General features: G+C 36.4%; 1 protein-coding gene across 2 annotated transcripts; it reads right to left on the bottom strand.

Annotated features, from left to right (window-relative positions):
* Positions 1-65: 65 nt before the first annotated feature.
* On the bottom strand, positions 66-15035 carry LOC120326875 (sarcosine dehydrogenase, mitochondrial-like). Of its 2 annotated transcripts, none has more exons than XM_078111909.1 (17): positions 14920-15035; positions 10572-10857; positions 9300-9478; positions 8822-9001; positions 8517-8666; positions 8260-8439; positions 7786-7915; positions 7526-7703; positions 6933-7074; positions 6395-6604; positions 6026-6251; positions 5483-5630; positions 5025-5135; positions 4606-4754; positions 3984-4155; positions 3566-3673; positions 66-1520 (listed from the first exon to the last, which is right to left on the bottom strand). In XM_078111909.1, the coding sequence occupies exons 2-17, from the start codon at positions 10849-10851 to the stop codon at positions 1265-1267; spliced, it is 2799 nt and encodes a 932-aa protein (XP_077968035.1). In that variant the 5' UTR covers positions 10852-10857; positions 14920-15035; the 3' UTR covers positions 66-1264. The 2 variants fall into 2 exon arrangements, with proteins under 2 accessions (XP_077968035.1, XP_039249163.2); XM_039393229.2 differs by lacking the exon at positions 14920-15035 and adding an exon at positions 11811-11963.
* Positions 15036-16127: the final 1092 nt, after the last annotated feature.

The raw sequence follows: 16127 nt of genomic DNA, 5'->3' as shown, positions 1-16127 counted from the left end.
AATAAACTGTCAAAATCAAGCAAAAAAAACCTTTTTTAACTTAAAAACGAACCTCATAAGAGGCACTTCGTCGAGGCCCACAAAGCTATCCGACTCCCCCCTTTGCAACCAATCAGTAATGTAGTCTTTTTTGCAATTGAAAAACTACATTGAAACATAGCCACAGTTGCATATATGGAAACTCGTTCACGGCAAAGGTAACAATCATTGATCAAGAAGTCTAGATGTAGGCTTGCTAGTGACAAAGCGCAAAATCTAAAAATAACCTAAAACATTTCATTGATGCATGATTGAATAGTTTCATTCCATGCTAAATAAAAAAAATGATGACAAAAATATATATATAGCGAAAAGGAGACTTTATAGTAAAACATCATTAAATTTTTGATACTAAAATTACAATTTCCATTATACTTATTTATATTACAGTAATGATAATAAAAAACAATGAAATTAAAGTTAGCAGTTTGAGACTAAATTACCGCAAAAATAAGTATTAACACCAAAAGTATTAACAACAAAAACGTCAAACTATTTGAAAAAAAATATATATATATATATATATATATATATATAGGTTTTCTACGTTTATCAGCAGATAAAAGTTTGGGGAGGAAAAATAAAGAACTCGATTTGGATAATTTTTTGCAAAAAACTAAGCAACTCCCAAAGCTTAATCAATAAGCTAGTAATTGAAATTACAATAGTATTTCATGAATATACCAATATTTGAATTTTATGATATTTCTAAGCACAAATCAGCTTGGTTTTATCTTCATCTTCTTTCTTCAGTAAATATGATATTATATTAGACTTTATATTTCAACAGCTATGGAGAGCAATACCGGATAACAAAAACTTGTTGAGGAATTACATAGATCGGTGTCATTTTGAAACAGTTCAGTACACGTATAATGGTTGGTTACATACCAAGTAAATCAGAAAGAAATATTTTATTGCGATGCAAACAGGAGTGAAAAAATATTAATGGAGTTGATTTTATTCTACGTCGAACTATAGCGTAAGCGTTTTAGTAGCATTTTTGTGGGTCTAAATATATTTTTAAACTGTTTAATTTCGATCTGGCAGGATTAAATCTATTGCCGAAAACCTATCGTTTGAAAAGCACTCATGTGGTACATTTACCCATTTCTGTCCAACTAGATGAGCAGTCCGTGTATTATTAACATAATTTACAAATTATATTGCATTAAAATATTCATTCATTTCACGCGATTGCACTTTTCACCAATTTTAATTAAATTTATGTTTTTTGAGCAAAACTATATTCTTGTTTTTGAACTTCAACTGGTTTACCATTCTCATATTTCGAACGCAAAAGTTCTAGCAGTTGTTCTTGTTCTGCCTCGTCATACTTCCCCATCATTCGTTTGAATTTTGGATCAAACGGACCGACCAGGTGAACATTAGCTGTGTGCATCACACCCATTCGTTTGATCGCGTATTCTGCATTGCTGATGTATTCATTGTTAACGCCAGAGCCGTCTCGAGCGATGTATCTGAGAATGGACAAATATACGTAAATATTTCTTAATTTGTACCTGCCAAGAACTGCGCAATGTGTGCGGAAACAAACTTTCAATTGTTCTTTCGATGGTCATTGTTCGGCTCGGAATTGTGATTAAAATTTGCTGTTGATTAATACACACATTAATTCCTATTCCCTGCACAACTTTCTGTTCTTGGATGCTGCTGGAGTTTATACTGTTAGCACTTGAGTTTATTTTAGTTGCTAATTGACCTCCCCAGTAGAAAATACACCCAATGACCGCACTGTCTGTTCACATCACATTGTAACACGTTTTGTTTTTCTTCGAAAAAGCTTAGAACAATTAGTTATACAATTGAAAGTCAACTTCCTTGTAATTATTCCAATTCTGGAGGTTAAAGAATAATTCATTTTGTTATTACTTATCGATCTTAAGATCGGTAAGTATGTTGATAGGTATTTGAATGTGTGTATGTCTGTGTGTTAGATGCACGCGATATCCCACGGAAGCGAGGTTGAATCTGCTCCAAATTTTGCATGTGCATTCATCATAGCTCGGACCAAAAGCCTATTGATTTTGGATGAATTATGTCTTATAATTAGCGAGTTATTAATTAATTAGTGATGGGACACACGGCGTCACTATGGAGTAAGACCACTGTTTTGGGGGATCCCCTTACCTTCGATCGATAGGTCTTCGGTTTCTAACCGATATTCTAGTTATTTCATTTTGCTTCGCTGCGGTCTAATTACTCAAAGTTGTGAAAGTATATGACATCTGTTGGACCAAAAAGTTAGCATTGATTCTTAGGGGGAATGTAGCCGAATGTGCCATAACTCGAGAGCCATGACCCAGAAGATAGTGATTAGTCAGTATACGGTGTGATAAGTTGACATTTTGCCACGAGTTCCTGCATGGTTATGCAATAAATGAGTAAATATCAAGGTAGCCTCCTACCAAAGTTAGATTAGGGATGGCGGAATAAACTCCGGATTCGATTCCAGAATCGATTTGTCGTGGAATCAATTCCGGTGCTTTGGAATCGATTTTCAGGGTTAAAACTTATATTGTAAACAACAGGCTTGTCCATGGGAACAGGATTCCCATGAGATGGGACAGCACAAATTTGTATTCCCCATGGGACACGTGGGACACGAGAACCGTATGATTTTCGTTATGGACTTTTTAATCAAATATTTGAGCATATCTCTCTTCTTAGCTATAAAGAGCAAAATACATTTATCATTAACAATATACTTCGTGAAGGGGCTGATGGACACATTCATAATATTTATGAATATAAAGTTAACGAAGTCAAATTTTGCTATTTTGTATGTATCTTCGTACATGTAGTCCTATTTAGTAGACGCTAAACCTAAATTTAACAATTTTTATTAAATTGTATTCCAATGGAAATCCCATGGGAGGGGATGGGACATGAATGGGACAGAAAAATATGTCCAATGGACAAGCCTGGCAAACAAAGTATATTGTTCTGTGGCAAATCCTTCACACGCATGTATAAACTGATATGTGGATTTGCTACAACGCCGCAAACTATATACAGGAAGACGAATTGAACTTTTTTACTATGACAGTAATTGTTGGACACAAAGAAGACATTCAATTCGTTTTGTTGTTATATTTTTGTTAGAATTCTTCTTTTGTTCTTATTATGAAAAAATATATTTTATTCTTACCTACTGCACCAATTGCTAGGAAATTTTCAGTGGTTAAAAATTGTAAATTTTGCTGAAAGGCTATTATGTTTATTTATTTCAAGATTTTTTGTGGGCGCTAAGGAAATCGTTTTTTTTTGTGTGCAATTTTGTCTACTGTGACCGATTAAGAACCCATGCTACTTAGTTTAGCCTTTCGTGTCCATAAATTCGAACATCGATCACTTCTTTGATTTGATAGTATTGTTAAAGCGGGTATGTTTTCTCTGTAAGCTATGCCGAGAAATCAAAATTCGAAATCGAGAATCGGAATCGAAAATTTAGGAATCAGATAAGAATCGAATACTTGTAAGTACTCATACTTAGCATCCTTACCCATAAGCAATACTTTTACCCAGGGCAAATGCGTACACTGCACTTCTAATGTAACCAACAGGTTTTCCGTTTCTCCAGATTGCTTCGTGTCCTGATAATTGTACCTGGCTGTAAATTGAAAGTTAAATTTGGTTAGTGATTCATATCTGAAGTAGAAAATTGTGATAGTACCAACTTGATCCAATTCAGCAACCTTATTAGCAAAGAAATACTTGCTATGCTACTTTTTGCAACATATATCAAAATGCCTACTTGTAATTACTGCCCTGTAATTACTGATGGAAATAGTGCAATATAATAGTTTAACAGTAAAAAATCAAAATAATGTATTTGGAATTGGTGGGAAAAGACTATAGAATTCTACAAAAATGAAATTTTTTTTTTTCGTAAAAAATGTATTATTATTCAATGTGCTTACTCATTCAACGTAAATACAGCAAGCTTCTTCTTCGGAAGTGATTCTCTAGTTTCAAGCAAATTTTTTTTGCCAACAAATATTGAATCCTGATCGTCAAGATCGCAAAGATGGTCAAGTCCAGATTCAAATACTGAATCATCGGAACGAATAGTGTGAGGCCAGTGATGGAATCCTTCATAAAATAATAAAATTGAGAGTTCAATGACGAGCAGTAAATCAAAAGCAATAATATAAACGCCACAAATGCAAACGAAAATAAATTTTACTAACTTTAATTTGTATATTCTGAAAATTAGCATTTCACTCATTGAAACATATTGATGAAATCAAGTTTGGAATGTAACAAATGTAATGTCTGTGGGACAATTTCCGACATAGGAAACGGAACCGACTCGAAAAAGCTTGATGCCGGCAGAAAACTTGAAACACATTTCACTGTTAACGTCCGTCAGCGCATTTGTGATTTTCTCAACAATATCTAACTACTTTTATACGCAGAAGGTGAGATACCAGCGACGACCCTCCCAGGATGCTGATTAGAATCAAACATCCAAAACCCATGTAATTCATTATATATATACACTGTGCGTTACTGATTCTCACGTACATGTTGAATTCTTACCTATTTCAGAACTCATCGATTCCATTGCTCTGTATCCAGAATCACAAAATCCAAAACTATCAGCATTTTCTCGAAGATGTTTATATACTTGTAGAAGATGTTTGTTGGAACAATGTAATTCGAATCCAAGTTCTCCAACGAAAGAAATTCTTGAATAACATGTTACAAGTAAGAGTTTGAAATTGCCAAATGTTAACTTAGCTTGGTAACGTGTGGGGTTAGTAATGAATTTTGTAGTTAATTTTAAGACATTCTATCTCAGGCGAGAATTACTCGTTGAGTAGAAAATAGACAATAGAGCGCCTCGATCAAGACCTGTGTACTGGAAGCTCAAATCGTTACAATTTGTAATGTTTGCTCGTCTTGCATTCTCAGACTTTTTTCATGTGGAATGAAAATCGGCAATCACTGAAACATACCTCATCAAAGTAACAGGACATCCTGCAATAGTTATGTTTTTCCAGGTGCTGAATTTCATTTTGTCGATAACTTTTGGATCGCTGTCCAAAATCGACTTCATCAGCAATCGGCTAAAAGTTAAATAAAAAAGTAATACACCGAGAACAACTGAAGAGGCACATCACTCGTTTATCCGTATTTACAAAAATCTGATATCGGTAACAGCGCTCCTTATCGTGAACTTTGGCAGCACTCTGCAGTTGCTCTGTATTTGTAGATTCCAATCACACATTCGTAAACACTGTTTCATGTATATCTTGAAAAAGCTACGCTACAGAATGGTATTCCACATATGAGTTGTATCTCGAGGTCAAACTATTTATGAAAGATCTCCGACTTTCTTCGCGTTCGCCGTTTCAGTGGTGGGTTGACATGCGTGTGTTTTATTTTCTATTTCTACTTCATCAAATTCAAGCACCTGTTTGGTCCTTGAACGCTTATGATTCCCATTTCATCAGTTTTATCCTCCATTTTGCAACTGACGTTGTAATCTTGCATTACTTTATTAACATGTGCTTTGCAGTATTCAGTAGTGGCCCCTCCAACAGTCATATAGTATACAGGTTCTAAAATAACAAAGCAACATATTCAACAAAAATACAATTTATACAGCGGGCTTTCGACTAGCAAAGCTGTATTTGCATGACATGAATATAGATCTGACATGGGCAAACTACGTCCCGCTGGCCAAATCCGGCCCGTTGGGCAATTCAATCTGGCCCGCCTGATGCTGCCACAACCAAACTAAAAACTATTTTTTTAGCTAAAAAATAGCAGCTCGAGGAATTTGTTGAAATTTTGGCACGGGGCTTATTGTTTTTCGCTTTTGCATTTGTAAAAGTGCAGATATTGTTAATAAAATGTAACTTTTTACGTCACACTCACATGGCCCGCCAGTCTAGGTGGGCAAAATCATTTACCCTGGTCCAAAAACCTTGCCCACGCCTGATATATTGCTTACCTCCATTGGCATCTTTCATTGTCGCTACCACTAGATCAGCTTCGACTCCACCCTTCCGATTGAGCATGAGTGTGTATGTACACTTGTTCGTTCTCTTTGTGACGTCACGACTAAATAAATGCCTTGCTACATCAGTTGCTCCAGGTCCAGACAAAAACAATTTACCCATGTAAGAAGTGTTGAATATGGCGCCGGAAGTTCGACATGTGAGACATTCACGAGCGATCTGAGTAATCCAAATAACAGTTTTTTAAACCAAAAACTGCATAACACATCTACAATGCTAAGTTGTTTTCATAGTAACGTTAACGTACAATCCTATACTAAATACGTAAACGTTTTTGTAAACTATTATCATGAGGATGGTACCTGTCTATGCACTTCTCCAGGAAAATCAAAGCAATAGTCTTCCTTTAATTTTTCATTGTACTCATAATTTCTGTGTTTGTCATTCCCATAATTTCCGTAATAATCATATTTCTTCACCGGAAAATTCAAGTCTTGAAATGCACCAGGAAAATAGGCTGGTCTTTCCCAACCATGTCTTTCTTCATAAAAACATCCACGATTTAATAATTCCTATAAAAAATAAGAATAAAGTAGTATATGATGGTAGCAAATGCGGACGGATTACATCCCGACAAACAATGCTGAAAAAATCGACTGAAAAGTTAAAAATCACGTTGAATATAACGGGACTGACGTAATGTTAACCAGCGAATATCACCACAGCCTTCCCCAAATATTCACGGTAGTCTACTGAGCCAAAGCTTTTTGCATCAGGAATTAGTTACTCATGCCTTTAATTGACTAAATAGAGAGTGTTCAAAGTACGCTAATCCATGCCATTATTAACCGAGTAGATATCAGATAGAATAGTAGTTCGAACATTTTATCCAAAAGTAACCTGGTGCAACGGATCTGCTCTTTGGTTTCTTCCGCCCAGGGGTTGGTCGTGATGGAATGCAATACTGTAATGTTTTGCATATGTTTCATGACTTCTTTCCTTCAACCAAGTTTTTTCATTTACCAGATTAGTGGGAAATCGCCTGAAAGGTATATATAATATGAATATCATCTAATAATCTGAATATCTTGACACACATCCTCTGTAGCCCATAAAAAAGTGGGGAAAAGACAAGAGAACAATGCTCAAATATATAGACATTGAGATTAAATGACTATCCAATGGAGCTATAAGGTCCCAGCGACTGTAGCATATGAATCGGTACTGATAAAGCATTGTCTGAATATCGGGTTTGTCGGAAAGCTGGCGGACTAGCCTGACCGACACGTGGTGGCGCAGTTTGGCCAAATTAACTAAATTAGAGGTGAAATATCGATCCCACTCGTTAACACAATACTAACAACAACAACAATTTTCAAAACCACCCTGAGGAACATTTTGTGTCGAACGGTCACTCCTATTAATGGTTTTAATTTCACTCTAATTTAAAAAACTTGAGTTTTTTCGTTCAACTTCAACATCCAAATTACTACCTGATATCCATGGAAAACATGTCAAGCTGTGGGCGGCCATTAATGACCCAATGTGCCAGTTCTCTCCCTGCCCCTCCTCCGAGCAACATACCCCCACTGTTGAATGCACTACCATGATAAAATCCACGAACTTCGGGTGCTTCTCCCATTAAAGGATGGCCATCAGGAGTGAATGATTCTAAATCGTAATAAGGATGATTAAAGAAATAAAGTTACTACTTTGAGTATTTAGAGTTGAATACACACGAGTGAAAACTTGCCTGGTCCACAAACAGTAGTTCGTATCCCTGTGTGCAAAATTTGAGGAATTCGATTGCAAGCAGCTTCAATGTGTTGTCCAAAAACATCCCAATCCAAGTCGAATAAACCGAAAGCAAAATTCTTTTCTACCTAAATATGCCAAAGAGTCCAAAAGGTATATTTTGAGCCATGTAGAATTTGTGACTAAATGTGGGGACAATAAAATTTACACTATCGACTGCGGAATCACATTTCCTCGGATATACATATAAAGTTGAATTGTGTTGTCTCCGAAATAGTTGGTCTTTGATAAGACGAAAGTTCACAAAAATATATTTGTGGCAGTATGCAGCGATTACTCTGTCTAGCATTGAATTCAAAAAGACCGAAATGAGTAACCCACTTTATGTTTATAGATCTTGCGAAAATGGGGAATAAGACAAAAACTAACCTAAATAGCTAAATTAGATTTGAATGATGTGAAAACATATAACCTTTTCCCATGGTATAGGATTAGGTTCATATCCACCAATTTGTATTGTGTCTCCTTGTCTTTTCAAATATACTGAGCCATCGTGGTCTCGAACGTTTGGGCATGTTTTGATGCCATCAATAATTTCTGTTACAACATATGCATGCTTATAAGCAACTTGAGGTACTCGGACACCAGCCATCTAAAAAATACAATTTGATATTCATTCAGTTTACTGATGAATAGAAGATGAAAAAGTAGTTAAAGATATGTACTCACTTTTCCTATATAAGGAGCCCATACGCCAGTACAGTTGACAACTTTGCTTGTTTTTATGGTACCGAGGTCGGTTGTCACAGATTTTATCTGTCTCGTGCCCATATCGTTTTCCTCGACTTGCAAACCTAATATTTCGCAGCCTTCAAACACCTGAATATATATACACGCGTCTTTATTAAATTGATATTTAATACAAAGCATATTAAACAAAAGCAACCAACATCATATATGACAATACCAATCAGAAATAGAAACAAGAAGAGAGACTTAATTTGGAATGCAATCATCCTTTTTCAAAAACGTACCTTTGCGCCGTATTTAGCTGCTGCTTTGGTATACGTTGTACAAGTTCCTGCTGGGTCCATGGTGCCATCTAACGGACTGTATAAAGTTCCGTAAAGGTCATCAACGTTCAATAGAGGATGTACCTTCAGCGATTCTTCTGGACTTAGAACGTAGGATTCTATGCCATAAACTTGTCCAAGCTAAATACAAAAAAAGTGTTAAAATATAAATTTCCAACTTGGAAGATTACACCATGATTATGGTGGATATTCAGAACTTAGGCCCAAACTATAGCACTCAAATCCGGATAAGGGTATTTAAGCTCTCACAAATACGCAAAAAAAGGCTATGAGCAACTATTGAGTTTTTAAACAGACATATAAATTCATTTAAGGTATGTCAAGTAGTGGATGCCCGCAGAATATTTTCCAGGACTTTCATAGTACTAATAGACCAATAATTACCGTCGGAGTAAATGAAAACACCTAATTACCGTACCGTGCTCATTACTTGATATTCATCCAATCTTTCCTTATTGGCCGCGGTGAACATTCCACCAGTTGGCACCCATCCTGTTTCCATTCCAGTTTCCTCCTTCAATGTTTTAGTCATTAGTTCTCGAGTGTGATCTACAAGTTCTATCATTGTATCATGTGCCCATAATTTCCAAAGAAGTCCTGTTAAAAAGTAATAACTGTTTATCTGACGACCTTTATTAAATGTAGCCCCATGGGATAATGTCACCCTAAATACAACTCCCGAATAAATTGTTCTACACTTCTAATTAGTCTGGTCGGGGTAAAAAGGCACTAATCTTACCATTCTCATTGATATGGGAATCACGTGAATACCATGGTAAGGGAGAAAGTCACTTTTGCGCTTATTGTCTTATTGATAAAAACATACAACTGAACAAAGTTCTTCTGTGTATAGCTCGTGTCACGCGAGTTCACCTTTTCAAGCAATTAGCGGAGTTTCGTATTTGAAAGCGACATACATAATTCATTTTCTTTCCAGTTATTGAGAACAAAGTTATTGAAAGTCATTCACTCATATTAATGGAAGTGGCGTTATAAATAAAGCAGGAATGGCTCGCCGGTCGCAAAGTTACCCGTTACGTTATATCGGTGAAGCGCCAAGTCACTTTGCAACTCATTCTTTCCTCGAATACAAGAATACTGAATTTACGATATTCGAATGGCTACGCATTTCCATTTGTTTTTGAAAATAAAAATTTTAAACTAACAGTGCGCTTGGAGGGAACAATTTATAGAGTCAAATGAATGCTCACATAAATCTAAAACAGAAATCGGCTGAAACCTTTCGTTTGTTCATATTAACGCGAATCCACGTTTTCACGCAAGAATTTCACAAAGCCGATTACCAGAAATTGTATCAGTCCTGATGGTCTGCATGTGTGAATCTACACATATCACACTACACACTACTACATATCAACCCAGAGTTATACGATTAAATATAATGCGTGGCCCATCCAGTAAAAGTGGCTCACTATCCCTGTTATAGAGATTCTGTAAGTTGGAAGAACAAAATCCTACGTGATTATTAATATTTAGACGAGGTAGTGGCAAAGTGTCGTTTCCACCAAGCTAACATGCTCCCAAGCTCCAAATACTAACCTGTTGTATACTTCACAGACATAATTTTGACCTTGCACAGTCCAGCCGTAATGTTTACCCCATTGAAAATAATCACACATATATTGCACTTGTCTGCGATAAATAAAAGTCATTTCCGCGCCTATCTTACCTGCTGTGTGCCAAGTTGTCCCTGATGTTAATTTGTCTTTTTCCAGTAAAACTATATTTCCTTTAGTTAGTTTTGATAAATGATATGCTGTGCTGCATCCTATGCTTCCACCCCCAATAACTACAACGTCTGCCTCCGTGGGAAATTCTTGAGTCGATTTTGCCCAATTGGTAGTTGACGTCTGTGCTCCACGGATACAAGCCCTTGCCAAATACAGCTGCTTTGGTTTTATCAGTGCACTGCAGGCAAAGGCAGACCGTCTGAAGTTTAACAAACGCATACTCGCCTGGATTACAAATAAAGCAATTGAAACAATTAGATAATGATCATACAAAATTATATTATATATACCAGTTTTACGTCATTTGTTTTATGGATAAACACTAAAAATAGCGCATCGACCGCAAAATCACGGAAAATTCGTTAAGTTCCTGCAATCTGTATGACTAACATAATAATCAGCATGCTTGCACCGGAAATATACGAGTATACGCTGTTTCAGGCAGCAGCGTTTCAGATAAGAACGAGCGATAATGATTCATAAATATATCCGAAATGAAATTATCCAGCATTCGAATTAGCACTTGGTAAATTGTGTTTGGTAATCTCATGTAATATTTGAAATTAGCAGATGCTTATTCATTTATACAAGTATATATAGCCAACGAAATGGCATATATAAAAGCGGGAACTAGGAACGGCGCTTAAAAAGTCAAATTGATCAAAATTTATGTTTACAAACGGTTGCCTTTGTGAGTGGGATGAACAAACCAGCACTGTGCTGTCAGTAAAGCCGTGCGCTTATAAGATACTAGATAGTATATAGTTCAATAAACTGATATGTAACTAATAATGTTCAAATATAGGCGGTGGTCTCGATTCAAAGAAATCATAATTTTATTTATCGGTCTCGATTAGTAGCGGCGTGATATGCTTGTTTGTCTATTTGCAGTAAATTTGACCTGAAGGCATTCTGAAGCTAAAAATTTAAAATCAATCAGAATAGGTAACCCTGTTCGATAAAGCCTTTCCGGTATAAACTAAACCTTACTGACTGCACACTCCGTATAAAGCACATTGCTGGTTTTATCACTATATCTCTTTCCTTACTACATGCTGTGCTGTCAACCAATCTTGGTAACGCCGAAGATCTGGGTATCTCGCACACACACCTTTTTGTTATTCTCGGCTGCCAACCAATCTTGGTAACGCCGAAGATTAGATATCTCGCACACTCACCTTTTTGTTATGCTTTCACATTATTATTCAAAATCTATTATTAGATTGAATTTGCATTAAGTTGAATCTCCTTGCAAAAGTAATAACACCATATGAATCGAATGAACTTAGAAGCCGAGTTTTGTTTGACGTTGTTTACCTGATCGGTACGAATGAGAGTGAAGCGAGATGCTGTAATTATAGGTTTGCTCACAACTCGCAAGCACTCATTATTTTTGAGGTTCGATATTTCTAATACATGTCAACGGTAGGTGATGCTAAAGAGCACAGAATAATTAAAATTGCTAAAACCATGACAGAAGAGAGATCAGGCCTGGGGCGGATGAAAAATTGAGTTTTCTAGAATTGGGATTTCAGACTAGACGACAACCGGTATCCCAGACTTCTAAACGTGAGAGTCGGGACTTTCCAAAGTAATTCAACTCAACCAAACAAAAAAGCTTGCATAATATTTGGTATTGGTTGTAATTTTATTTTCAAGTAATTGGAGCTAAATGTTTTTGGAGTCAAAGATAAACCTTCTTTAGCTCAGAATTGGAGCAAAAGTCGGTTTTTAATGGCTCGGGTCGGAAGTAGGGGCCGATGGAAATTTTCTCCAATTCTACATCCTTGACCAAGCAAACAACACGTTTTTCGCACGCAATGAATACAACCCACCAGTAAAACCAAATAAAAAAAACGTACTTCGAGTATGAGTCGATGCTGTCAACATAATCGTCTCGGAATGTACTTGAAAGATATTTGATTTGTCTAATATTAATGTCAACAACAAATCTTACTTGCATTGCGGAACAAAAGTCGTGAATAATTTTACGCGAAAAAACGCAAAATTAAATTTTACTCGATTGGAACGTGGATGCGTAGTCCCTCTTCTTACACTTCTGCAGGTAGGGGTATCGTGTAAATGGAGAACAGAAGAGGTAAGACCAGGACCGGATTTAGACGATGAGAGGCTACTAGGCCAGTGGTTCCCAAACTTTATTTTCGCGACCCCAATTTACATAAAACCATAGCCTACAGATACTCGCCACCCCACAACTAGAAACGTTCAGCAACTTCAAAATACAGTTAATTATCTTAATTGGAACAATGTTCCTGTATATCGACTGCAAGTGGAGGTTGACGGTGAACATTGTCCCAAATATATATGTATGAACGAGTCCGCAATGCGCCGTAAAACCACAGAAAATTTGATAACTCATGTCATCGCATGAAAACCACGGTATAAAAATCTCCTAAATCAGAATTATATCGGTTCTTTGGAGAAACATATTACAGATTACTCCATTATTAATTCAAAAGTAGAACAGAGCGTGAAAGTAAAATAGGGAAAAGCGTGTATGTAATCCCATCATTTAAGTGCCTTTTATTATGCTAGAACTTGTAGTTGTTTTGTGTTTGACTGCCCGAAACGCTTCGAAATTATGTATAAATCGTATAAATACGTAATATTGGAAAGAGGCGATGTGGACAAAATGGTTCCATTACATTTGAACCCACGTACATTTGAACCCATGACAATTGCACCTGTATGCTATTGCACCTATGGAATTTTTTTTGTTTTTTGGATAGTTGAACCCATACTAACCCTAACCCATGGGTTTTAGCACCCGCATATAGATTGAACCCGTGGATATACACATGGGTTCAAATGTACGTGGGTTCAAATGTACGGTCACCGGACAAAATACACAGCGTACTCGTAGGTTTTAAACACGTGCGCGCTTTCTCAACTGATCAAAACCTAAAGTGTGATTTCTCGGCCAAGACACAGTCTGGCAATCAATATCAAACTTGTCAAACATCTAATTAAGGGCCAATCGCCAAGAAAAGCAGCTTTGTGTAATCGATAACCAAGCGGCTACACTGGTAAAAAAGAACAAAGTGCGCAAAAAGAACAATCGTTTAGCCGGCAATTACTGAGAGGGAGAGAGAGATTTCTTTTTCCGTCAACCAAAATAAAATAACAGTTACCGTAATATTAAAAACAATAACAAGTAATAAATTAGGTTCCATTACATTTGAACCTACGTACATTTGAACCCATGACAATTGCACCTGTATGCTATTGCACCTATGGAATTTTTTTTGTTTCACGGATAGTTAAACCCATACTAACCCTAACCCATGGGTTTTAGCACCCGCATATACATTGAACCCGTGTATATACGCATGGGTTCAAATGTACATGGGTTCAAATGTACGGTCACCAATAAATTAGTTTGGTATAGACAGGAGGGAGTGATACGACCAAACGGTCATCAGAATCAACACCTCCCTCTCTTCACAATTTCAACTCATGATTATTACTAATGAATATGATAAAGACTAAGGTCAAATAATCACTCGAATGTAACATAATCAAAAAAACTATAAAAAGGGGAATAATATTGGTGCTCGAAACTAGCGTAAGTTTCAAATTTTTTTTTTCGAATCGAATTTCGAATCACAATGTTCCGATTCGAATATTTTCGAATCTAATTCTAAAGTTAATAGAAAAACATATTGCTTGATTTTATCGACTACTAAATATATTCGACTGGGATTTATTTTTTGGGACCTCCAAAAGTATGTTCACCAAGATGGCGCACAGCCTGAACTTAGTAGTTGTACCAGGTTAGGGTTCAGGTTGTGCGCCATCTTGGTGCACATAATTCGGGAGCGCCATTTTTTGTTGCATAGCGGTTACATATTTATTTACATACATTGTTGATTGTTTAACGGTACGCTAATTAGTACCGTTTGCGCCATGCTTTTGAAAGAAGTAATGATAACGAGGGATTCATCGCAGATTTGTTTTTAATAAGGTGTAGGGCAGGGGTGGCCAACCTGCTTTCGACCGCGATCGACTAAAATCTTGGAAAAACGAATGGGTACTGAATATGCAGATAACTGCACGCACGCACATACAAAAAATTCCACCGCTACCAATAAGAAGGCTTTGTGGGCACATTGTTATTAAAATCGACACAAAAGTTGTATTTTCCATGTTCCATTTAAGTTGTTGATTTGATTATTTAATTATAACCACAGTACTTGTTTCATCATTTATTTAGGATTTATTTAAACCGTACAATTCAGATATAATATACTAAATTATCTAACTTACAATTTCCTCCAAATGCGTTTCTTCGCTTGCTTGGAATTAGAACAAATTGGGCATTTGGATGCCACTGCTACCATTGCGAATAAAATTTATCACACGTCTCTTGGAATGCGACATTAACTTTCACCTACTGCAGAAGTTATTGTAGGATCGTTTGTCAGTCTAGCTAGACTCTAGACACGCGATATTCGGTACTTTCCTTAAACCTTGGCAGCGGAAAAACGCGCATTCGTTACGTAGTATTATGCTTCATCGGGATTGCCCAGACTCAAATACTGTATGTGTATATTGCATTTTGCGCGTGTAAAGTACTGCATCCTTCCTGTTGTAAAAACACAACAGGTTGGAGGCAATTTGTGTTGGCCAACTCTAATTAGGACAATGATGTTTTATTATAATAATATTATCTAGCTAGATGAACGTTTAATATACTAAATTAATTGTGAAACTTCGTAACATTTTAAATGATTGATCAAAATTGAGAGAAACAATTGGTCCCTCTCAAGCTGCTACCAATATGAAATATAACAACTCTGGGAGCGTTACGACTTTGGAAAGCTGTAAACGTAAAATACCGAGACAGCGCCTCTGCGTCGTACAATTGCCCTATGTTATCTATATAATTATTTTTTTAAATAGAATCAAGCCTCTTTTTCCTAATTGCTTCGAATCGATTCGAATTGATGTTGATGTTAAATTTACTCAAGGTTTCGTTTTCATTTTTTCATCTAACGCTTGGCATGGGGCGCGAAACTAAGTTAAAGAAAGTTTCCGGATCATACGGTTTCACATTGGTCAATGTTATTGCGGTTGGTACTGATAATGAGTTATGAACTCTTTTTCTTAGAGCAGTGGTCGGGAACCTCATCTAAAGCTTGGCATGGGGCGCGAAACTAAGTTAAAGCAAGTTTCCGGATCATACGGTTTCACATTGGTCAATGTTATTGTGGTTGGTACTGATAATGAGTTATGAACTCTTTTCCTTAGAGCAGTGGTCGGGAACCTCTTTGGGCAAAGAGTCATGAAATGTACATATTTTCAATTATTTTTCGGCCTGAGTCATATATTTTTCATCACTCAATCATGTCTTGAATTTTTACTCAAAAAGTCAAAAAATATCATATCAATACTGTATTAGGGCTGGGCATTTCGAATCGAATATTCGAATCGAATAGTAAATTATTCGAATCGGTTAAGAGCAAATTTTCGAA

This window comes from Styela clava, chromosome 4, assembly GCF_964204865.1.
Source record: "Styela clava chromosome 4, kaStyClav1.hap1.2, whole genome shotgun sequence".
Lineage (NCBI taxonomy): Eukaryota > Metazoa > Chordata > Ascidiacea > Stolidobranchia > Styelidae > Styela > Styela clava.
Note: the sequence above shows the minus strand (reverse complement) of the source record. Positions and strands in the feature narration are given on the sequence as shown.